The sequence below is a fragment of the Mustela nigripes genome, chromosome 3, assembly GCF_022355385.1.
Source record: "Mustela nigripes isolate SB6536 chromosome 3, MUSNIG.SB6536, whole genome shotgun sequence".
Lineage (NCBI taxonomy): Eukaryota > Metazoa > Chordata > Mammalia > Carnivora > Mustelidae > Mustela > Mustela nigripes.
In genome coordinates this window covers 158,910,582-158,937,044 of record NC_081559.1, presented here as the reverse complement: position 1 = coordinate 158,937,044, position 26,463 = coordinate 158,910,582, and the positions used below count along the sequence as shown (strand labels likewise).

At 35.7% G+C, this 26,463-nt stretch overlaps 1 protein-coding gene and 1 pseudogene across 4 annotated transcripts in view; both read right to left on the bottom strand.

Annotated features, from left to right (window-relative positions):
• MTDH (metadherin) overlaps window positions 1-26,463 on the bottom strand; it is a 60,182-nt gene that overhangs the window by 14,931 nt on the left and 18,788 nt on the right. For 2 of the 4 annotated variants that reach the window (XM_059394910.1, XM_059394907.1), the window contains exons 3-9: window positions 18,352-18,436; window positions 17,482-17,658; window positions 16,007-16,072; window positions 14,396-14,632; window positions 11,691-11,777; window positions 9,418-9,516; window positions 2,952-3,076 (exon numbers count right to left, since the gene is read on the bottom strand). In XM_059394910.1, coding sequence (XP_059250893.1) covers window positions 2,952-3,076; window positions 9,418-9,516; window positions 11,691-11,777; window positions 14,396-14,632; window positions 16,007-16,072; window positions 17,482-17,658; window positions 18,352-18,436 — 876 coding nt within the window. The remainder of the gene's footprint in view (window positions 1-2,951; window positions 3,077-9,417; window positions 9,517-11,690; window positions 11,778-14,395; window positions 14,633-16,006; window positions 16,073-17,481; window positions 17,659-18,351; window positions 18,437-26,463) is intronic. The other 2 variants (XM_059394909.1, XM_059394911.1) reach the window with 2 other exon arrangements.
• Window positions 13,024-13,100, bottom strand: LOC132014630 (U2 spliceosomal RNA; annotated as a pseudogene).

Genomic DNA, 26,463 nt, shown 5'->3' with positions numbered 1-26,463 from the left:
TTATTTATTTATCTGTCAGAAAGAGAGAGAGAGAAAGCACACAAGCAGGCAGAGGTGGAGAGAGAGGCAGGCTCCCTGCTGAGCAAGGAGCCTGATGTGGGACTCGATCCTAGGACCCTGGGATCATGACCTGACCTGAAGGCAGCAGCTTAACCCACTGAGCCACCCAGGTGTCCCTGGTCCAAGATTTCTAATAAAACTGTTCTTAATTACCAGGGAGCAAGACTCTCAGTTTCTGTGACCCAGAACTCTCTTCTTTCAGTCTCTTTCATAGGTTTTTTTCTCCTTAAATGTTGGGAGTTTCCCAGATCCCTATGTTCATCCCACAGCTCTCTCAAGTATGCAGATTCTTCCTAAATATTTCACCTACTCTCACAGTATTTAATAACTGGATACTGATAATGTCCCAACAGATCTTTTCCCTGAGCTTTAACCTGGCACAAAACCGACTTCTCTTAGGCATTTCAACAAAAGACTCTGCATTTAACATACCCTAAATGGAACCAACTACCCTTCCCAATTAACTAGCCTTTGCTCCTTTATTTTTTCTGTTGGGAGGACTACTTCTACCTTCCCAGTTATCCAATCTAAAATCCTGGAAGTCTTTTTGATGACTCTTCATTTTGAGGAGATTTTGATGACATTCAATTCTAATCATACGTTTTGTGGATTTAATTTCAATGTATTTTTCTTTTCTTTCTTTCTTTCTTTTTTAAAGATTTTATTTATTTATTTGACAGAGAGAAATCACAAGTAGATGGAGAGGCAGGCAGAGAGAGAGAGAGAGGGAAGCAGGCTCCCCGCCGAGCAGAGCCTGATGCGGGACTCGATCCCAGGACCCCAAGATCACGACCTGAGCTGAAGGCAGCGGCTTAACCCACTGAGCCACCCAGGTGCCCCTCAATGTATTTTTCAAGTCTGTTCTGTTTTCCGTGTACCATTCTTACCACTACTGCCATGGACTACTAAGCAAGCTCTAAACTGGTCCTCCTGCCTTTTCTCACATATGCCTCCACTCCTTTTTCTACATGGGCTGCCAGTATAACCCATTAGAAAAAAACACTTCAGCTTAAAATCCTTTTATTACTTATAGAATAAAATCCATGGCTTTAAATATGACATTCAAGAACTTCTTTTTTTTTTTTTTTAAAGATTTTATTTATTTATTTGACAGAGAGAAATCACAAGTGGGCAGAGAGGCAGAGAGAGAGAGGAGGAAGCAGGCTCCCTGCTGAGCAGAGAGAGCCCGATGTGGGACTCGATCCCAGGACCCCGAGATCATGACCTGAGCCGAAGGCAGCGGCTTAACCCACTGAGCCACCCAGGCGCCCCGACATTCAAGAACTTCTATCATCTGGTCCCTACCTCCCTCTCTAGTTCAATTTCTGACTATTCTTTGTTTCACATTTTGCTTTTACCTCTCGGATGCTTTTGCTAAAACTCCCAAGTGATTCCCTAACCCTCAAGACCTTCTGTAACAGGATTTTTACCTGCTGATGTGCTGGTCTCCTTCCTCTCCCCGCTAGCCAGACTGTAGGCTCCTTGAAGGCAGTAGCTGTGACTTTTTCTTTTTAAAGATTTTATTTATTTATTTGACAGAGAGATCACAAATAGGCAGAGAGGCAGGCAGAGAGAGAGGAAGGGAAGCAGGCTCCCTGCTGAGCAGAGAGCCCGATTCGGGACTTGATCCCAGGACCCTGAGATCATGACCTGAGCCGAAGGCAGCGGCTTAAGACACTGAGCCACTCAAGCGCCCCAGCAGTAACTGTGTCTTATTTATGTTTCTCCACTAACTAATACCTGACTCATGGCAGATGTTCAATTAGTATTTGTTGAATACTAACGGCCCTAGAATCTTCAGAGACTCTTTGACTTTTCACTCTTATTCCTATAGCCAACCAGTCGCAGTCTGATCAGCAGTTTTTTTTTTTTTTTTTAAAGATTTTATTTATTTATTTGATAGAGAGAGATCACAAGTAGACGGAGAGGCAGGCAGAGAGAGAGAGGGAAGCAGGCTCCCTGCCGAACAGAGAGCCCGATGTGGGACTCGATCCCAGGACCCTGAGATCATGACCTGAGCCGAAGGCAGCGGCTTAACCCACTGAGCCACCCAGGCGCCCTGATCAGCAGTTTTGTATCTCTAGTAAACACCACTTTCAGTTATTTTTCAAAGCTATCAATTTAGTTCATTATCTCCTACCCGATTCATGTAATTGCATCTTTAACACTTACCCCAAAATAGTACAAAATAGCTTCCCAAGCTTTCTTTCCACTGCATCCAGCCAGATTTTCCTAACCCTACTGATAATTAGGTTATTCCTAGTTTAAAAGCTGTCGACAGGTTATCACTTATAAAATTTTACAAAAATGTGGCAAGGTATGTATCATTCCTTTTATTTATTTACTGAGTGCCAAGCATGTTGCTAAACCTCAAAAATAAAAACTTCATGGTCCCTTTCTTTAAGGAACGTATAGTCTAGAAGGAACGTACTTTTCATCAACTGATTCCACAAATGTGTATTATTTACCTTTCCACTAAATGATTTACTATTTTCCTGCCTTGATGGCTTTTTCATGGTGTTCTCAATCTTGTCTGTTGCTATGAAGCCTTCCTAAATCTTTCATTGGCCACCAATCTGTTCTTCTCTAAACACACTAAGAGTTGATATATTATAATATGTATTATTAATTCTGATGAGGAGAGGAACTGTGTTTTCTTATCAGTGCCTAATAGTGCTTTCCATGTATCAGAGACCTTGGTAATTTGTGGAAAGAGAAAACAGTGATACAGAGAAGGCATGCAGGCATAAGGATTGAAGCAAATAAAATCAGAATGGCTCGGAAACAATTCTACCACTGGATGTATTTATAATACAGAATGTAACCCCTAATAATTATAATATAGTTGGGTGCACAGAGAAATAGACATACTTGCCAATGCCTTTACTCACTTTTTGATCATCAGGAATTGGTTCCTGGGACTTTAGAAGTGAAGCTCTTTCTTCATCTACCCAATTTCCCCACTCTTCTGCTGGTGCATTCCAATCAGAGCTGGGATCAGCAGAAGACAGACCATCTAAAATTTAACAGTGAGAATTAGGTATCTATCATTTCTGTCAAAAACTAAAATGCAAAAACTAAGATTCCTTATGTTGAACTAAGCTATAATTTTAAACTATTGTTCTTCCTTCCTTCTCCCAAGCACATTTTAAGAGCTAGAAGAAAACCCAGTAATATGAAGGTAAAAACCTTTGCCCCACTTGTGCTAGGCACATCATATGGCTAATCAAATGGAATTCCTAAGACACTCTAGGAAACTTAAGAATTACCCATTTAATTTCACTCTAATTCCTTTGTGATCAACCTCCTGAATTTGGTCTCTTTGTACTGTTTATGTTTAACTTGGTCTGGTTCCTGGTCATTTTTTCCCTTTGGTCATTCCATTTTTGTATTTGATTTATTTTCTAGGGTATACATCAGTACATATCTTTGACAGCGGTGCCAAAATTATGCCCCCCATCCGTCCTTTTACACTACACCTCCTCCCCTCTTTAGGAGCTTTTTAAGATTAGGTTCTTCTTCGAATTCATCAAGTCATGACAGAATATGTAATTTCTATTTCTAAAAATTTCCTATTTTTTTTTGAAATAATTACTTTATGACTTTTAATGGCTGTAACCCCTTCTTACTTTAATATTTAATCTGTACCTTCTTACGTTTTCCAGATTATTCAATGCTACTTTGATAATTCCAAAATATCCAAGTCATATTCAGGGCTTCTATCATCTACCCTCAAGAGTAAATTTTTATTCCAGACTTTCAGATTCCTTTCTTTCACTCTAGAAGGCAAAGAATTTTACCTCCTTTGGGAAGCTATCACTTGCTTATTCTATAAAGGGTAAAATATAAAATAGTCTTTGGTTTTATCCTGGTTAAGCAGCTCTCAAAGTCAATTCTTCTCTCCTTTCCCTGGATTTCAGAAATGCTTCCATATCTATTTCTGCAATCACTACTTACAGCCAGGTTTCATTTCCAGTGGTTTAAAGATGATAGGAGTTAAGCTCTATTTCTAAATGGAGAACAAGTAATTCCAGCAGTGCTTTTTTTTGAAAAATCCAAGCTTTTCCCATTAATGTCAAATGCTACTTTTATTAACTACTGAATTCTTTCACATACACTTCAGTCTGTTTCTGGAATTTCTATACTATTTCACTGATATATTCTTGGGATGGTGTGCCTTATGTAACTCTGTATTCCATTTTAGTAACTTGAATGACATCTGCCTGATTCTTATTTTCTTTGCTATTCTTATTTCTTTATGTGAACTCTAATATTTTTATTTAAACAGGAGGTGTTATGATACCTCATGAAGGCTTTAAAAACCTGTGTTTTGGAAGAATATAATGACCTGAGAAAATGCTCACAGAAAAAAAATAGACAAAACTGTCTTTAAAACATGATCCCAAATTTATATGAGAAAGAGATTGAAGAAAATAATATAGTAACAAGAGATATATCTTAATAGTGGAATTACAGAAATTTCACCTTATTAAGCACTTAAGATATACTAGAACTTGAGCTGGGTAGGTACTAGACATACAAAAATTAGTACAATATACTCCCTCACCACCACCCCCCCCACCAACATGGAGCTCCTGGTCTTATCTATTCAGAGATGAAAATAGGTAAGTACAAGAGACATTTACATACAGAGTGAGACTTTCTGTCACAGGTGTATGGAAAGGGAGAAGAAGGGCTAAACTAGTAGAGGATGGAGAGAGACTGAAAACATAAGAATTGATAGTCTAGTGGAGGAAAAACATGGAACAAGTGATGACAACCATGAAGTATGTTACAATAAAGGAAATCCCTTCCTAATTTTAGTACCATGAGCAGGAATGCACAGGCAGCAGAACACAGTATTAACACAGGGGTTAAGAGCATGGAGCTTGGAGTCGACCAGATCTACATCTGAATATTGATCTACCACTTTCTAACTATGTGATATGGGTCAAATTTCATTATCTTCGTGGGTTATACACTTAACTCTACAAGATGGCTGAGAAGATTATACTAGATAAACCTAAAGCAGTGCTTTAGCAATGCAGTATGTGCTCAATGAACGGTAGGTGCCGCATTTATGTAGCACTGAGGACATTAACAAGAGAGCCAGTTTCTAAGCTACCAGGCATACACAACTAAGAATTTCTTTTTTTCTTTCTTTCTTTCTTTTTTTTTTTAAAGATTTCATTTATTTATTTGACAGAGAAAGACAGTGAGAGAGGGAACACAGCAGGGGGAGTGGAAGAGGGAGAAGAAGGCTTCCCGCAGAGCAGGGAGCCCAATGTGGGGCTCAATCCTAGAACCCTAGGATCATGATTCAAGCCAAAGGCAGAAGCTTGGCTGAGCCACCCCGGCACCCCCCAAAATTTCTTACAATCCCAATAAATCTCTCAGAAAGATACATTTGGTGTGTCGTAATGCAGAAATCATTTTTACAAGTATAGAGACATCTAGTAGACATCTGGAACCAACTGCTCATCTTACATTAAGCATTCATTAAGAATACTGTTAGGAGACCTGAATGTCACAGGTTTTGTTTAAACCTTACAAATAAGAAATGCAGATTTGGAAAACTGCTCTCCATAAGCCAGGTCTCTAAGGCTGCTGGCTGGAAACGACACTTTATTTTCTTTTATAAGAAAAAAAGTTTACATAGGTGGGTGGGCAATACACTAACATAAAATATTTTCTTAATAAACATGGTGGTGTGGAGGGATAACAGGTAAATATCTAGTAAAGTATTTCATAACATTACTTTTTCAAAGGCTTAGATAACCAAAAAGGTTGGGGAATGACAGCAACCTATGGTTTAACTTCTATAAGAACATTAAGAGAAGCACAAATCTCTATTGGCTTTATAAAGGTATATGGTGATTTTTTCCCAGGTTTATTGATTTCAGGTTTGTTTGCTTGTTTTTGTATTAATTGGGATCAAATATAACTACTTCATAAATCAAGAGATCACCTTACATAAAAGTTGTCACCAAGAGACTTCTAAACACATAATTCTTAAGATTCATGGGCCTAATATGCTAATAAACTTCCTTTAAGGAAACTATGCAGTATAGTTTAATTCACTGGATAGTTTTCTCCATTTATAAACAGATTAACTTTTCATTTCTCAAAACTCTCCTATTGGTATGCAGATATCTTTTCAAACAGCTGTATTAGTGTCTTTTCAAAATGGTAAGGGACTTTAATGTTTTAGGTTTAAGCATCTCATAGCTAATCACTTATTTTATCTCAGTTAAAAAAAATGGCTGTCAGTCGTTTTTGGTCATAACTTATTTTAGTATTAACTTTATAATTCAACAAAACAATTATGTTAGAAAGACTCTAGTGTTCAGACAGTACTACTCCACTGAGTAGACAAATGTTGCCCCAGAAGAATATCAATAGCACCATAGCACTGATTGAATATTTACTGTATAATCAGGCAGTGTTCTAGGTGCTATATATATATTTTATCATTTAATTCTCTCACAGCTGTGGGAGAAGTAGTATTCTTTTTACAAATGATGAAACTGAGGCATACAATGACCACGCTACGCACCTGTCTAAGGGTAAAGGCTAAGTATTCAAACCCAAGCAGTTGGTCCTCAAACGCTTGCTCTCAACCCCTTAACTATGCTGCAGCAAATTCATTCGCTCTGGTGTGCCAACAAAAACAAAATCCTATCAAAATCGGACTTGTTACAGGGGTTATGATGATGTTGTTCCTTTACAAAGATCAAGACAACTAATAAAATCAACATTCTCTTTAAAAAAATGTTATCTTGGGGCACTTGGGTGGTTCAATCGGTTAAGTGGCTGCCTTCGGCTCAGGTCATGATCCCAGAGTCCTGGGATCAAGACCCACGTCGGGCTCCATTCTTGGTGAAGAGCCTGCTTCTCCCTCTCCCTCTGCCTGCTGCTCTGCCTACTTGTGCTCTCTATCTCTCTGTCAAATAAATAAATAAAATCTTAAAAAATGAATTAAAAAAATGTTATCTTCTGTAGTTTAGAATCAACTTTATATTCAAGCATTTGGGTAAATTCAATGCCTTTTTGTCAGGTAATGATGTTTATGCCTCAAACCAGATGGTCAGTATCTTAATCAGATCACACTATTATATGTAAAGCTAGCGTATGTGTGTACATTCACACACACATATACATACTCTGTGGATTAGTTATCTCAAATACCGAGTCATGCATCTTGTAAATTTAGAAGGAATAATTAAGTTCATGGAGTATCAAAATTAGCCACATTAAAGATGATAACACAAAAAATAAAATTCACAGAGAAAAATGAGGTTAAAACAGAGACTTTGGACTTAAAAGACTTCCAACAGCCTAACCACTGAAAGACAGTGTTTCTGATACTTTTATTTTGCAATAGTGTCCTGTGGATACATGCTTTTTCTTCAGTCTTTTATATTAGCAGCCAATCGTGTTTTCCATGTCATTAAGAACTCTAAAATGGATAAAAGTGGAGTTACTCTGTGCAGGCAGGGAAACCTAGAGCCCTGATGGCTTGGATGTTCTCCGCCTCAGCCCCCAGTTGCCTCGCTGCTCTTCTCTAGCATTCCTATAATCGCTCTTCAATTCTATTCTGCACAAAGCTGACCATTCTTCCCAAAGTACAGACTTTTTTCCCCCATAATCGTTATCTTCACATCCTGTAATACCTTAGGGATTTACATGGTACTGTTTAATCTGCAAAAAGCTTTTTTTCTTTTTTTTAAGATTTTATTTATTTATTTGACAGAGAGAAATCACAAGTAGACGGAAAGGCAGGCAGAGAGAGAGGGAAGCAGGCTCCCCGCTGAGCAGAGAACCCAATGCGGGACTTGATCCCAGGACCCTGAGATCATGACCCGAGCTGAAGGCAGCGGCTTAAGCCACTGAGCCACCCAGGCGCCCTGCAAAAAGCTTTGATGTTCATTCATTACCACATTAAAACCTCACAACGATCTACAGAAGTAGATAGGACAGATTATTTGCTCCATCTTACAGCTCAATTATCCAGATTCCAAGGTAAGTGCTGAAGTCCAAGCCATAGGAGGTACTATGTATTAAAGTAAGGACTAGAAGTAGGAAATACATTCCCAGGTAGCACGCCAACCCCACTTCCCTAATCTTTAGCCAGCAATTCAAGGCTTTTTATGGCCTCATCTACCCTTTCCAGCTCACTTCCTTAAATCTGCAAGAATTGTGCTTCAGTGAATGTGTAGAGACTAAGTAGTCTACAGACCACTTTTTTGTACTGCATTGCAAATTTACCTCCGTGATTACAATGATCACTAAGGCTGGACCATGTGGTGAGATTTTAAGAGCATGAACTCTGGTGTCAGACTACCCAAGTCTGATACCATTTCCTCCACTAGCTGTGTGTGGGTTAGGTAAGTTTCCTTTGCCTCAGTTTCTTCATCTGGAAAGTGTGGGGAAAACACAGATACCTCGTAGAACTGCTGTAACCATTAAAATAATCTAATAAAATGCACAAGACTTAGACCAGTGCCTGGTACAGTCAGCTATTTGCTTTTCTTATCATTATTACTACTGAACACCTGTGTTTTATAAAGCACTGCACTAGGTACTGAGGCTCCAGGAGTAATGGGAAGTTCCTAGTTTTAGAGAGTTTCATTTCAACTCTACTTGAAGAAACACAAGATATTCTTCAAGAATTTCTACCCCCACACATGCTGACCAAACAGTGGAGAAGTCCACAAGGTAACAAATGCTAAATAAATAAAAGGATGGCTGTAAAAATTCTGAGAAAGGAGTACATTTTGAGGTTTGAAGTTGCAGGGGAAAAAAATCTTATCAGTTGTGTTTTTTTTAAGGTGAAGATGGTGTAAGTTCTCTGAACATAAAATCCATCTTCTTTTCTCTTCCTTTTTTTTTTTAAAAAAAAAACAAAAACAACAACAACAAAAAACTAACTCTTGTTTTTAACCTTCCTAAGATTCCAGTGGGAATCAGGCTAAGAAAATGATTTTATAATACGTAACTTGCATTACCTCACAAATTGAAAGCCATTCCTATATGTTATATTCATTCTATTAGACTAAAATTAAGAGAAGCAGAACATTCATTTAAAACAAAAAAATTTAAAATAAAAACTACAGAACAACTATAAGAAAACATCATGTTTAAATATTGCCTCAATCACAAAAAGTATAAATTTAAATTCTACAGATATTCAATCATCAGTTTACAAGTAGTATACACATTTAGTATTAAATTATATTACTATGGCCTAAGAGGTGAAAATTAGGATTAAAATTAAAACATAAAGCATGAATTTAGGGTGCTAGAAAGAAAATTCTGAAAAAACAAAAACAAAAACATAATTTTAAAAGGACATACTTAACCCAGACCATTCATCATCGATATAGGGTTGATTACGGCTAACATCCCACTGATAATCAGAAGTGGTAGAATGAGAAACTGGCTCAGCAGTAGACCCTTAAATGAAAACGAATGCAATAAAATTAAAAATGGAATTTTCTAATGATGCTTTATAACAATAGTTCTATACTTTGTACACGGAGTTTAATTTTTTTTTTCCCCTAAAAGGAAAAATTCAGACATTAGAAAAAGAGTTAAGGAAAAGTAGAATTGAGAGTAATTTCAGATTAAGCATGATAATCACTTGATTGAATTAACTGATTGGATAGTATATATTGTCCTTAGTATCAATCCACTAAATTTAGTCTTTTATAATACCTATTTTAAACTGATAATCTACAAATTTCAAGGTGAAAAAAAGTTCTTTTATTTTTTTCTTAATGAAAAATAAAAAAGCATAAAAGAAATCCTGAATGTTTCAGGATATGCCTATAACCTGAGAGAACCTTAAGAGAGAGCTAGAAAATACCTGGGTTTGCGGGAATGTTCTGCCTAAGAAAAAGTTAAAGAAACATGATTATCTAGAGAGGTGAGACAGAGGGAAGGGAAGCTGGTGGTTTAGAGATCAAGTTAAGTTCAGGTGCACTTAAAGAGAAGAGACTATTATCTTCTAAGTTCCTTCTGTCTTCATTTTTGGGGAGGAGGTGGGGTGAGAATGGGGTCACACAGTCTTTAGAATCTGATGAAAGCTGTGACGGACTACTGTCCAGAACTTACACAAAATTTTGCAGATAATTTTGGGGGCACAGAAATTCATCGGTACCAGGTCAAAAATCCTTGTTCTACAGCTATAAATTCATTTTAGAATGCAAACATAAAAGCAGGAATCTCCTTCAGGGATACCTATACCCCAGACCTTCTGAATCAGAATTCCCACATGTACTAAAATCCTTGGGAGACTCTGATACTCACTTTGGATTCAGAGCCACTGATACAAAGAAATGGTTAAGAAAACCAGTTACCATAAAAGACTTATATACAATTATGACCTCTTATAAAAGTCCTTCCTAACTTACACGTTTTCACCTGGTTAAAGATGATCTTACCAGCCTTCCACTAATATAATGGCTTGTTACACACTTAAAATAGTTACATATTTTTAAATATAAATTTAAACAAGTAGAATAACACTATAAACTCATGTATTATTAGCATATTAGCTGCCTATAAGCACCAGAGTAACATTACTGCTATTTCCTTAGTAGCCCATGCTGCTTTCTCTTTCCCTGAATATATGAAGAGAAGAGCATCTGTGCTATGCCAAGTCATCAAATGAAAGGCAATTAATTCCTATCTCTGGAACTGAAATGTAGTCTATGAGAGCAAGGGGTTGGCAAACTACAACCCACAGGCCAAATGCAAACACTCCCTTTTTGTGTGACCCATGAGCCATGATCAGTTTTTATATTTACAAATGACTTTAAAAAAATCGAAAGAATAGTATTTCAAAACCAGACACAGCCATCTGTTCATGTATTCTCTCTGGCTGCCTTCCGGCTATAGTATCAGAACTAAGTAGTTCCGCAGAGACAGCAGGGCCCACAAAGCCTAAAATACTTATTACTGTGCCCTTAGAGAAAAAGTCTGCTGACCTCTCATTCTAGTGACTCCAGACACTGTGGAGCTACCTAATTAGTAAACTGGGTCCATGAATTCCACAGTGAACAAAAGGTTACAAGCTAAACACCTCCCACATTTATGTAGTATTTGTTAAGTACATTGGACTTCTTTATGATTAATAAAAGGCACCTCCATTTAAGTAATGCTGAAATGATAACAGATTATTAGTAACACTGTATTTTCTAAATCAACAGATACTCTAAGTAGAGTTATTATGTGAGGGTCTATATAACCTAAAAGGCTTACATGTAAACTCATAACGAGTAAAGGTAAAAATAGAAATTGCAAGCAGAAGTAAGGTAGAAATACGCTAGTAACAGAAAAGTATCATGAGCCTGAAGGGAAGGCCTTCTCTTTTTATTTGTCTGTGTGCCAAAGAACTTTCAGTAATGTTAGGCCACAGAATCTAACTATCTTCACAAGAGAAAGGAACCAAGCCACCTATATTTAAGAATTTAGGTCTTCTTTTCTTCCCTTTTATTAAGGCCTCTGCTACTTTATATATTATTTATGTTGATAGCAGTACTTGACTATTTTTCAAATAGCATGAGCTAAAAAGAATTTAAACAGAAATTCTTTTGTTAACTAAATGAAAGACTGTTTTCACATACCAGAAACAGCAGAGTTAAGTGTGAGAGATGCAAAAGAAGAATTCTGTTCAGAGGTATTCATTCCCCTATCCACACTAGACCAAGCAGCTGTTAAAATAAAGAACGTCACTTGGAACCTTCAATTTGCAAAAGAAAAGTTGAAAGATACGTACAGATTTAAACTATGATAATAATATTTAAAGATAACCTTAGAAATTAGGACAATACAGCAATAGCTTCTATTTACTGGATGTCTATTATAGGCCAAGCTCTTCATACCAAACACTAATCCTTAGTGTAAGCCTGCTAGGCACAATTTCAGAGTAGTTAAGGTACTTTCTGACAGCCAAAAAACAGCTGACCCATGACTGGAACTTAAGCTGATTTCCAAAGCCTATGTCTTTCTCCACTTTAGCAAGCTACCTTATTATTTACCATAATTATGCTACAACTTGGAGCCAGGCACTGCACTTGGTACTTGACATTCATTACAGCCAATCCTCACAACTATTAAAATAGGAGGTTCATACATTGGACTTCTTTATGATTAAAAAAACTAAGGTTAAAAAAACCAAGCCTGATTTCCATAAAAGTTATTATGTGGGAAAACAGGGATTCATTCCAAATAGGTCCATTTCTACTAGTCCACACTCATTCCACTGTATTATACTATTTCCTCAACATTTTCAAGATCTTTCTTACAAACATAAATGAGTATTTTAAGCAATATATATATATATCCATGAGACCAGTCATACCAGTCTTTTCTTAGAGATTCACTATAAACCCAATTTAATATAGTTCCATTTCAATTTCAACAAAGGTACAAATCCACCCAGGAAGGAACTCTAACCTGATGCTTAATTTTATCTGTAGCAACCACTAAGCAGAAACCATCTAATTTATGTCCTAATTAGGAAAATGCTACGTAGCTTTTATAAGTAAATTGCAAATATCTGAAAAGGCCATAGTTTTTAACATTACTTGATAAAAATCTGATGATCTTTTGTTAAATATGAAAGGGTGCTTTAAAGCACAGACATTTCTGCTTTCCTCACTATGGAAAATGAGGCTGGGAATGAGGGACTGTCTTCTTCCAAACAAATTTTGGTATTTCTACACAATTTCTGGACATTTCAAGGAAAGACAAACTTAAAAATAATTGTCAGTAGATCTAGAGTAGGCTTCTTGGGGACAATAGTCAACTTGAGTCTTCTTAGATTTAAAAGTGATGGGAAAAGCAAATAACGCTGGAAGAAAGTTTTTTCCACTTAACCACTAAAAACCCTGTAGTGTCTATCACTCTCCCAAATAAAAGAACTAAAACAAAAGTATCTGCAACAAGCACAACAGAAAAAAGTGTACATTTAATATACAAGGAATTACAACTTGATTCTACACTTGATCTTAGCCAAAAGGCCGAGAAGCGATGGGAATTACAACTTGATTAAAAAAAAAAAACAAACAAGAGGCCGTTAGACAAATGGGCGAAGAACATGAATAGACAATTCATAAAATAGAAATGATCAAGAAAGTTGTGAAAAATATTCAACCTCGTTACTGATTTTAAAAAGTTAACCAGAACAATTTATGTATTTTGTATCAAGTTAGAAAAGATTTTTTAAATAAGAATACCCAGTCTTGGTCAGCACATGATAAATGGCACTCATATTGATGCTGACAATTTAGCATCACTAATTGATGCTAAATTAGAACTACTCTCTTAGAAAATACTTTGTCAACATGTCATAGAGCACTGTATGTTTATAGTCTTAAACCCAGTAACATCACTCCCAAGACTCTATGCTAAAGAAATAACCCAAAATATAGTCAATTCAATGTTATTTACAATGGTTAAAAAACAGAAAAAATTTTTTTGATATTGTGGGAATAGCTGAATAATTTATATGCTATGCTTATATGATATAGGGCTTTCAAATAAATAAAATACAAATAGGAAAATGTTTATGTTACTATATTAAGTGTGTGTGTGTGTGGGGGGACATAAAATTGCATATCCATTTTAGATTATGTAAAACAAAACAAAAACAAAACAAAACCCAAAAAAACTACATGGGAAAAAAAGACCATTAAAAAATTAAAAAACAGTGGTTGTCACTGGGTGGTGTGAGAACAGTGCGGTTTTCCTTCTCTTTAGTTTTCCATATTAAACATGGACTTTTCTGTAACACACACACACACACACACACACACTGGAATTTAAGTTGCTTTTTATTTGATAGCTTTCAACAAGAATAAACTTCTCAATTACTGTCTGTATCTTTAAAACCAAAGAGGAAAAATTAATTATAAAAAGGCATTTTGCAGACTGTGAAACAGTATAAAAGTGGATGCTGTAAACTACTTTTATTATTCTTATTTAAACTCAACAGAAAAACTGTTGAAATTAATTAAAAAGTCTGCTCACACATTACATTTATAACATCACCAAAAACACACAATTATACCCCTTAGTTATACTGATAATTGGATGATAATCAGATAAAAAGTATGTCAGAACACTAAGTAAAGCTACTACTGACTTTTTTAGTTCCCACTTTGCTCTATGTGAAGGATTTGAATGAGTTAGTTATTACTATTAGTTCTGTATAGCTTTACTCCTATTTTCTACTCATGGGTTTTTTTTTTTTTCATTCTTCAAAAATTCAAAATGTACCAGAAAGAAGCAACTGTAAATGAACTTAAAAATTTCCAACACTTCTTACCAATGCCAGAAAATATTGAACGGTCACTCCAACTCCTTCCCCAGTCTTTTCCATTTGCATTAGCATCTCCAGTGTCTTGGCCCCAGGCAGATGGCTCACTTTTCCTCTTGCCTGCAGAGGCAGGTGAAACAGAGTTCCACTTCTCCTCACCTGCACTGATCTGTGAGGAGAGTTTTACAGACTTTTCATTCCAGCCTCCTCCATTTACAGTGAGGTTTTCGTTCAATCCTGAAGAAACTTAAAGAAAAGAAAAGAAGGTTAAAAACTGATAAAACTGAGATATGTTCAAATTTCTCTGATTGCCTGGCTTATATTTATCACTCCTTTTATCCCCTACTGTCCTCTAAATAGCTTGAGCTTTAAAAATAAAAATGAAAACTCTTGAAAGTGACATGACCACCATGAATGACTTTTAATTTAAAAACTAAGAGTAGGCTTGAACTTTATATATTACTGATGCTTTCAACAGCAGAATGACTTGCTCAAAGAAAGTACAAAAGAGCAAACAGGAAAACAGCACATACTCTGCTGTACTCAGAATACTCACCCACTAAAAATATGAGCACTTCTCCTTAGTTACATGTTCTTTTCTTAAATATTTATACACACACACACACGAAGTATAAGGCAGTGATTCTGAAACCTGGCTGCACATTAAAATCAACTGAAAAACTTCTTAAAAGTAGACACTGGAGCCTCAGCCCAGACTAATTAAAATCAGAAGCTCTAAGGGTGCTTGGCTAGCTCAAGTCGGTAGAGCATGTAACTCTTAATCTTGGGGTTGTGAGTTCAAGACCCATGTTGGGCACAGAGATTATTTAAAAAAATAAAAATAAAATTAAATCAGAGTATTTGTATGCTGGTACACGTATGTATGTGAGTGTGTCGTTTTTCAAAGCTTCCTAGATGACTATAATGTATAGCCAGGATTGAGAACCATGGGAATGAAAGGAAGCTGACAGGATTAAAACAAGCCTGAAACAAGAAGGTGCTTTTTCATTTCCGAGTTTATATTTTACTAGCACACTTTTAGTTTTTAGGTAAGGTATACCACTCTACTTAATTCAGTCTTTACCACAAATGAGCAAATAAAATGTATTTTCTAATTGTGAAGCATGGTATAACTTCAGACTGTAGTCCCATTTATTGTAAAATATTTGATATTGTTAAGAATGCAATTTGAACAATTATAGGTTTAAAAACGATTTTCTTCCCTTAATAAACAGGGGTAAAATATTTTATCCCATAAATGTTTACATTGAAACCAAGTCCTCCCCCACCCCAAAACTTTCTTTTCTCTATTGGCTTACACAATGCAAGCAAGAATAAAAATAGCATATAAACTATTACTAAAAAAATACTATTACTAAACTATTACATATGGGGAGAGGGAGAAACAACTAGAACATACCAAAGACTGTTAGAAGTGGGAATGATTTTTCTTTTTATCCATTTTCCAAAATCTCTGGATTGTGATTATGTTACTTTAGTAATTAAAAATCATTTCTAAGCCTTTTTTTCCTTCTGTATCATTCATGTGAGGAAAGAGACATGTACACAAGTTTCTATTCTGATGGGCCTTCAATTTAAGTTACATGTAATTTCTCTCACCCTGAAGTGTAGAATCTCCTTTTCCAGACTTAAAGTTGCTAACTTGAACATTTAGATGAGAATCACCTGGTTGAAATAGAAATAAAATTTATTTAAAACTAAATAGGCCACTATGCACATTAAATTAGGAGTTAACATACAAATTTATTTTCACTTATTAATTTTAAGAAATTATTTCTTCAAGTACTAAATTCTTATATTGGAAGAGAGTGTTACTCACAACATACTTGACATGTCCTTAAGGAACTATGTTCTATAGTTACCATATTCTTAGTCAACGAAAATGCAAGATAGGACCTGGAAAATCATTCAAGTATATGTGGAGTCTGCTGTTCTGTAATGTTTATGAGATTCTTTTAAATAGGAACTGGAGAACTGGGGCTTTGTAATTGGATTCAACTTTGCCATCTCTCAACAATGCCAGCTGCCTTTTCAATAATCCTGGAAGCAAATACATCCAACTTAAAAAGAACACTGCCAGTATTTGGGACCAGGACTTAGGAAATACGGCCAGGGGTACGGCAAGGGGTATGAAAACATACTGTAACAAAGATACCATTTCTCTGACACTAAAAAGCATTTAATGATTACAATGTATCAAAAAATCAGCACGACACAGGATTGTCCTAGCAAGGAAGGCATGCACAAGACAGTGAAAAAGGGTCACCAACAGAAAGAAGCACTAAAGCATGGCTAATATGTTTAACAGTGAAAAAGCATAAATAGAAGTCATTGCTATATCAAAGCAATAAATTCCAGCAAGTCTTCAAGCAAAAAAGTAAAAGATAGCAAGACTAAGAAAGTGGCCTGGAGACAAATGCGGGGTGAGGAGGCAATTAATAAAAAGGTAAAGAAAGAAAAGTCAATGCCCAAGTTGAACGGTATCACTTTGCAGATGGCAATGTAAAGAGCTTTAGCTAAGAAGCCATCAGTATTGGATAGTGTGAGCACTTGAAATACTTGGGAAGAACATTAGCTCAACAACCTCGGAAGTTCCAGTCCAGCTTTATCAAACACGTATGGCATTCTCAAAAAGTCAGGGTGATAAGAAGTCCAGATAGAGCCTGCACTACCCAGAACATGCTTGCTTCATCTTGGAATGAAAGCATCCAACATGCAGGATTGGTGACAATTTTATTTAATAAATGTCTTGTCCACTAAAAGAAACGGAGATGTAAAAGAGCTGGGGTGAAGCAACGCACACAAGAAAAAAAGGCAACATCATTTTCTCATGTGACTCAAGGCAGAAAGGCAATTTTAATTTAGCAGGCCATTCATTGGGCAGTACGGAACAATTAACACTGCTAGATATCAAGTAAACCAGTATGTGGTCCACAGTGCTCTCACGAAGAAGGGTATATCAGCACAGTGATGTAAGCAGTTCAAAATAGTCAAATTTTGACAGAATGATATTTTGTACATCTGATTAAAAGGAGCTGGATTTGATGTATGACTCTTATGTTCCACCAATATACCTTTATTCTTCTTGGAACCAACAGGAAATGATGCAGTTGTAAGTTGCTCGGTGGTAACTGTGATGGTATTTTCTATCCCAGGGATAGTTGAATCCAATGAACCAGAATCAGTCTGCACCTTATCACGTTTACGCTGCTGTCGTTTCTCTCTGTGACTAATTTTAGTTTCCCAGGCTCCTGACATAGCCCCAGAAAAAAAAGTGTTATTCAGTAAAGGGGAAGACAAAAAGTTGTAGTTTTGAGGGGGGAAATGGGACAGGGCACATAAGATATCATGATAAATTTAGAGAGTAAGCTAAAACCCCAGAGTACTGATTATATTAATTTAATCTAAGAATTTATTCTAGTCCTAATATGCTGTTTTAGGCAGCTAACTGCCATTATTATTTATTCTGGTAATTTTTATCAACTGTCATCTATGATTTAGGAAAAATGAGAAATGTAAGTCATTCCGTATGTTTTTTTATCCTGCTGGAGAGAACGGAGAGTGTTATAAATAATTACTAATAAGTGGGTTTATTTGGTGATGACAATAAAGGGCTTCCTAGGGATAGTGTATTTAAAAACAAGAGGGGGGAAAAGTCCAAATCAAAGAAACAAAGACAAAATAACTGCCCAAGACACTGAGCTAGACCTTAAATCTCAAGGTGGTTCCCTTCAGGAAAAGCACTATTAGATTCTTAAGTAATTTAGATTTAAAAAAAAAAAAAGTGTTTTCTAACAATGTCAAAGATCTGTACATTAAAATCTGTAATTATTAAGAGAAAAGCTAGATACAAGATTAAGCGATACAAATGCAGCTCTTATATAATGTACCATGGTAAAAAAGGATTACAAATTTTTCTATAGTCCTTTCACTTGCTCAAGTACCTTCATCAACTTCCTTTCCATCATGGCGTGAACTGTTTTGCACTGCTTTAGCATCTGACTTTGATTTCTTCTTATTTTTCTTTGACTGAAAGTAAAATAGAATGTTACTTAATACTTCATTATGTTTTTGAAAAGGTAGGAGTCAGTAAGATACATAATGAAATGTATGATGCTGACAACCAAAAAATTTAATATTTGGTTAAAAAACTTAACATTAAATGGCAATAATAATATGAGGTTACCATTTATTGAGTGGTTACTCTATGCTAAGTACTTTGCATTCATTTTCTTCATTCCCTAAAAAAACTCACTACAGAAGGTATTATTCCCATTTTAGAGTTGAGGAAATGGAGACTTAGGCTGTCTGGGGTCACATTAAGAGTTAGTAAATGGTAGCGTCAAATTAGGAAATAGGTCTATCTGGCTCCAAAGTCTGTGCCCTTAGATACATGCTGCCCTAACTTACATTATAAATAAGGTACTATAACACAATGTGTTCAGAACAATAAAATAAAGACCTACTGTTAATGTTTAGAAAGAAAATGATGCACTGATTATTGGTTTTTGGATTTCATAAAGCACATTGTTGGAATACCCTATTATATAGCAAATTAGCGAGTCAACTGTACAAAGAAGGTAGTATCTTGTCGGTTTCAGAGCAATGTGAAAATACCTAGGATTTGCATGTGGTAGATGGTTAGTAATTCATTAGAGAAAATACCTTTACACACACAAGATACAGATATTTTGAAATAGCCTTCCAATTCCCTTCTGCTAATATTTTCTCCTCTCAAGAGCTCATTAAAACTTTATAAAGCCATGATTTCTATCCTTAAATTAGTGCTTCGAGAAGAATACTAACATTCATGAAATAGTGACTTTATTTATAATTTGCATTCACTCATTTAACTATTTGTTGAGACTGGCTACATATATGTATTATTGTACACTATCTGGAAGTTAAGTTTACCACACAAAAAGATTGTATCTAGATAGTAAGTCTTTTTCATGGGTAAAGCAGTAAATGATAGTCTAAGCAATAAATGACAGCTCTTAACAGTGAATAAAAATTCTTTGACAACAGGGGTATATAATAAACTATTCAAAACCATGTTTTTTATTTCCCATAGTTGATTTGTACCTGTTTCTTGGCATGGTCTTATGAACATGTAACACATCTCAGGTACTGCTTTATTACATACACCTACCAAACCAGGCTCATATCCACTTATAAAAATTGAGATATCATCTACATATCGTATTTATCCTTCTTAAGATACAATTTGGTGGTTTTTAGTATATTTGAGGTTATACATTTATCATCATTATCTAATTCCAGAATGCTTTCATCATTCCAAAAAAGAAACCTGGTACCTATTATTAGTCACTCTCCACTACCTTCTTCCCACCTGCAATCACCAGCAGTCATCTTCCTGTCTGTCTCTCACAGCCACTCTTAAGTAAACACAATACATGGAGCACTGGTTAATTACAGCCTAAAGTAGGGGTCAGCAAACTTATTCTATAAAGGATCAAATAGTAAATATTTTAGTTTATGCAAGGCATACATATTTCTACATGTAGCAACTGAGAAACTCTGCTGCTATAGCACAGAAGTAGCCATATACAATATATAATGGAATAGGTATAACTGTGTTCCAACAAAATTTTATTTACAAAAATAGGTACCTGGCTGGATTTCGGGGGCCAGAGTTTGCCAACCCCTGGTCTACAGCAGTACTGTCCAATAGAAATATACTGTGAGTCATGCTTGTAATTTAAAATTTTCTAGCACACAGGTTAAAAAGCTAAAAGAAATAGGTAACATTAATTTTAACAATATATGTAAATCAACACTTTCAAAATACTATTTCAAAATGTAATTAATATAAAAAATTATTGATAAAACCGTATAACAAAGAGTGCTAAATAGCCATCCATGGAAGTAGTTACTACATTGGACAGTACAGACCTACAGGAACTAACTAAAGTTAGTTAACTTTAACTAACTTATGAAGTGTCTCTGCTTCATTATTTTTTAATAATCTTCTAAATTCATGCATTTAATACCTTAAACCTCAAACCTGACAAAGGTACAGAGATCCATTTAAATGAAGGCCATGCTTTCTAAAACATGCCATTAATTCTTCCACCTCATCTTTTAAGTAGGCAACGATTTTTGTGGAATTTTAACTAGTAAAATTTAATCTTCCTCAGTACCAGTTGTTCCTGCAATTGAATCTGATGGTTCTACTTTATTCTGGCATTTTTAACAAATGGATTCACTAAAAACATTTAAGCTTAAAAAAAAAAAAAAAGTGACTGTATTGCTATCACTTACAGATCTTTTTAATTAACCCAGTTAAGTCTCAAAATAACTCTATAAGGGGCGCCTGGATGGCTCAGTGGGTTAAGTGTCTGACTTCAGCTCAGGTCATGATCTCAGGGTCCTGGGATCCAGCCCCGAATCAGTCTCTCTGCTCCCTGCTGAGCTTCCTCCTCTCTCTCTGCCTACCTCTCTGCCTACTTGTGATCTCTGTCTGTCAAAAAAAAAAAAAAAAGTATTGAATCTTAAAAAAAAAAAAAAAAAAAAAAAACCTCTATGAGACAGATGCTATTATTCCCACTTTACAGATGAGAAAAGGGAGGCACTGAGTGGTTAACTAGCCAACCCCAAGATCACATAATTATTAAGTGTCAGAGTTGGGATTTGATAAGCATGCTCCAAACCTGGGCTGCCACGCTATTTTTGTTAGAAACTGCTCCTGAGCTGTTAAATTATGGAGATATGATAATTTTCACAAGTAATAGACAATTTTAATAACAAAATCACACAATGATGTAAACGTCTCAGAATACCCTTCGTTGCATGAATTTCTTAAAAAAAAATCAGCTACTTTCTGACACATTAGCAGAAAAACTTTAATAAATTTTCTTAACACTGATGGGACAGGTTAACTACAAATTTTTCCACAAAAGATCTGCTAAGTAGACAACCATTTGTCATTATCAAAAAGGTCAACATATTTGAAACACTTGAATTTTAGTAAAAGAAAAATGTGTGGCTTGCTTTTTAAGTTGGTCAGCTTTATAAAAGTATTTTGACATATATAATCAATCAATCTCTTCTTTGTAGAATAAAGAATGATTCCCACCTTGCCCTTACTATAAATTAAGGGCATTTTCCAATTTATAGTCTGGCTTTATACCTCTTTTGCCATCATAGATTTCTAGAAATAATGTAGTGAATGAATTTCATGCATGGTGCTACAACTAAAACTTCATCTCCCTACTCCTCAAATTTTATTTTTTTAAATTAAATTTCAGTTTATGTGGGCTCTCCATCAGTGGCTTTTATTTAGTTTTTCACACCAAAAAATTTAAATTAAGTCATCTTTTCTTGAGAATGTATCTTTGTAGGTATTTTTTAATCTTCAGTTGCTCACAAAAGTAGTTCTTCATGCATTTCATTACTGAAATCTAATATACCAAGTTCCCTAGGTGTAATGTCAAAATCATCTGTGCATTTTTCCAATTTGCAATTTGCTCTGCTACTGATTTACTTAATTCACCAGCAACATTTTTATGCTACACCCAACAGTATATGCTGATGAAAGAATGTGTTCTGGTTGACTGTCATACTGTTTTCTACAAATTTTACCATGGCAGAAAGAATAAGTATTTCTCCACATACGTCTTTTCCCCTTTAAATTAGAAACCTCAAGAGTGGCTTCTAAGCATTTGTAACTATATTTAGTGAAATTCTGTCCGACTGGGTACTGAATAAACAATCATCTTTTTAAAAAACTGCAGAGGGACGCCTGGGTGGCTTAGGCTAAGCGGCTGACTTCTTGACCCAGAGTCCTGGGATCAAGTCCCGCTTTGGGCTCTTTGTTCAGCAGGGAGCCTGCTTCTTCCGCTGCCTCTGCTTGCCTCTCTGCCTGCTTGTGCTTGCTTGCTCTGACAAATAAATAAACAAACAAATAAATAAATAAATCTTAAAAATAAATAAATAAAACTGCAGAGGTCCAATCTTCACATTTGGAATGCTTAGATAACCTGCTAATTGAGACAGTTTCAGAATATAATTAGCTAAAATCTCAAGTCACAGTATACATGGTCAAGGTTTCTATTTCAAAAATCTTCCTTGATGATTTCAATTTTTCTGACCAATTTCTTACCAGGTCTGATTAAATCATCTTAACCTCATGATGATGTGGTTGACAGAGGTCTTAGTAGGAATAGCAATGCTCATTTTATCTAATTGTTTATTTGCATTATCATCAACTACAATCTATAGCTTCTTTGCAGCCTGTTCACTGAAGGTTAGTCTAGTTTAAGCTGGGTGACACAATCAAGAAGCCCACAGAGCTGAGCACGTATCAACTGCAATCCGTCAAAATATGTTATGAGAAAAGAACCAATGAGGGCAGTCTTTCCATTGCCGCTTCCCGTTCTCAGGATCTGGCCCATGTAGCATCTTACTACCCTCTAATATTCCAAATGAGGATGCCAATGACTAGCCATATATCGATACGAATAAAGATTAATTTAATAAAAAACTAAGTATAAATAGAAAGTCTAATATTTTCTTCCTTTATCCCAATGGCTTTTCCTGTGTACTTCACTTTGGAGACAATGGTCTTAAAAAGCACATGTTGAAGTAGTTCTAGGACTACAAGTAATATGCTTCTGAATTCACAGAACTTAAAATATTAAAAAATTACAGGCTACTTATAAAAAAAAAGACAAAAAAATGACTTCTATAAATAAGCTCATCCTTTACTTTTACCTTCCTGACATGAACGAATATTTTTAGTACAACACCCAAAGTGAACATTTATTAGAGCAGCAAAAGGTATATATTGGCAGCAAAAGTAGATCTACTGAAATGGCTAACTGCTTCTTAGCAGATTTTGTTTAAGGAACTGTGAAGTATTTAAAAAAAAAAAAAAGGAGTGTTCAATTCAACTCAACTTAGGGAGTCTAATTTAATATTTGTATGGAGACAAAAACTATTAAGAGAGATACTGTACAAATTTTAATTTAAAAGATACTTTATTTTGCAATTAATTCTTTACACCAAGGTAGGAAGCCAGATTCTAAATGTAATCCTTACTCAATTTCTTAATTGTCCTTAAATACTGGTCCTTAAAATTTTGGTGAACTGACATAACATAACATAAAAGCCCTATAATTATCTAAAGCCACAGTTGACAAAGTCAGGACTGTTAAAGGAAATGAAGCCTGAAAAAAAGGAATGCTGAGTATTTCCTAAAGGTTGTAAGTGGATACTATGATGCTTTTGTCTATGGATGAGTGGCTAGTATGTTAAGATTTTCCACTAATTCGGGGTGCCTGGGTGGCTCAGTCGTTTAAGTGTCTGCCTTCAGCTCAGGTCATGATCCCAGGGTCCTGGGGTCCACCCCGCATCTGGCTTCCTGCTCAGCAGGAAGGCTGCTTCTCCTTCTCCCACTCCCACTGCCCTTGCTTGTGTTCCCTCTCTCCTTGTGTCTCTGTCAAATAAATAAATAAAATCTTAAAAGAAAAAAAAAAAAAAAAGCTTTTCCACTAATTTATGGCAAAAACTATTCTGTTTTCCGAGATTTTTGTTTTTTCTCTTTCCACCGTGTCAAAACTGCCTTTTTTTTTTTTTTTTTGGTTAATGGTGACGGTGGTTTTATTACTTATTTTTTTTAAAAAAGGCTGTGATTTTTCTAACATCTCTACAACATAAGCTGATAGAACTTTTTTTTTTTTTTAAGATTTTATTTATTATTTATTTGACAGAGCAGAGAGCCAGATGCGGCTAGATCCCAGGACCCTGGTATCATGGCCTGAGCTGAAGACAGAGGCTTTAACCCACTAAGACACTCAGGCGCCCCTATACCAGCAATTCTTAATCTAACTTGGTGACACAATATAAGGATGAGATTAATTGTAGAAAGTGTCACAAACCTTTTTAAAAGTGGAGAGAATTGCAACTGATGTTCCCCCCTTCCCTGGTGGTGGTGGTGGTGGCGGAGGCAGTGTAATTAAAACTAGAGCCAAGACTATTTTACTCACTACTATTCTGATGCATTTTCCTGAATGCAAGGAATAAACAGTATTGCAGGTGCAGAGAAGTGCCCACACTTCTACTTCACCTCTTTCTCCTTACCCTGATTAGTTATATCTTCTTTCACAGCAATTACCACCATCTGACACGAAATAATATATTTGCTTGTTTTTAACTGTCCCCTTGCCCCATTTTATCCTGTTCTATTGACCGTTATATTCCTATTGTCTAGAATAATGTATCTTGCAGACGAAAGGTATTTAATTAATAGTTGGTTAGTCAATGGAAGAGCCTTAAAGTAGACTGGATTACTTATGGCCCTATCTGCCCAACTTTCATTGTCCCCAAAATAAAACCTCTAGGCTATTATATCTGTACACTTGATTCCATCATCTAAGCCACTAAATTATTTAAATATGTTTCGTGTGAGCTTATGAATTATGGCACACCATACAAGTTGTATGAATCTTAAAAAGAAAATTACAAGAAGCCTTTCTTTTCTTTTTTTTTAAAAGATTTTATTTATTTATTTGAGACAGAAATCACAAGTAGACAGAGAGGCAGGCAGAGAGAGAGAGGGGAAGCAGGCTCCCCGCTGAGCAGAGAGCCTGATGCGGGGCTCGATCCCACGACCCTGGGATCATGACCTGAGCTGAAGGCAGAGGCTTTAACCCACTGAGCCACCCAGGCACCCCATATTAACTCTTTTATATTAGCCCCAAACTCTTTCCCAGATGTAGGCCTCATATTTCTGATAGCTAATAAATTAATTCCACTTGGAGACCCCATTTTCACAACAATCTTATTACATTTAAAACAAATTCACTGGGGCACCTGGGTGGCTCAGTGGGTTAAAGCCTCTGCCTGGGTCATGATCCCAGGGTCTCTGCCTACTTGTGACCTTTGTCTGTTAAATAAATAAATAAAATCTTTAAAAAACAAACAAACAAAAACCCCCAAACCCAAAGTCATTATTTTATTGTATTTCAATCCGCTCTTGCTTCATACAACTATAGCATCATGAAAAATGATGGGCTAGTGTGAAATTCCTGGTTCTGATCTCATTTCTGCTATTCGTCAGAGTTTAGACAAAAAATTTCTGCTACTTGTCGGAGTTTAGGAGCAGAAGTGAGGTTTCTCTGGTAAGATATTCCCTCTTTTACAGAAAATACTGTGGTCACCTTAAAGGGGACACTGAAAACTAATTCCTTGGATGGGAACCCAAGACTCGAAGCTATAGATTTTGTGGCCCAAGGAGCCTGAAAGGTCAAGAGTCCAAGACCTATACAATCACACTCAAAGCATTCCAGATAACAAAACATTTTAATGAACCCAAAAGACTATATTAGGAGTTTAAAACAGGGTTTCAGTAAAAAAAAAAAGTCAGGGAGTAAACATTTTAGGCTCTGCAGACTATAAGGCCTCTGTTACAACCACTAAACTTTGCTGCTGGGAGTACAAAAGCAGCCATAGACAATAAATAAGTAAATAAATATGGGTGCATGTTCCAATAAACTTTCAAAAATAGGCAGAGAGCTAGACATGGCAAATAGGTTATGGTTTGCCAACCCCTGGTTTTAAATTAGTTTCTAAGATGTATTATGGAAGGTAAAACACAAATGTGGTGTTCTCTGTTTTACTAAGAGCTGCTATACTACACTTGTTTAAAATCTATGATGCCTTGGAACAAGTTTACTTTGGTTTCTAAACATTGATCACTCCTAGAGTAGTGGTTCTCAAACATCTTGGATATAGGGTACTCTTAAAACAGACTGAGGATGTCAAAGAGCCTTTGATTATGTGGATTATACCTACTGATATCTACCATATTATAAATTAAAAGTGAGATATTATTTGGATATATATTATTTCAAAACAATAATAGACTAATTACATATTGTATAATTACACCTATACGAACAATAGCAAAAACATTTTACTGAGAAGAGTGGTATGCTTTACATTTTGTAAGTATCTTTAGTGTCTGGCTTCATAAAAGACAGACTGCATACCTGCTTCTGCATTTAATTTTACTGTGTGATACACAATTTGAA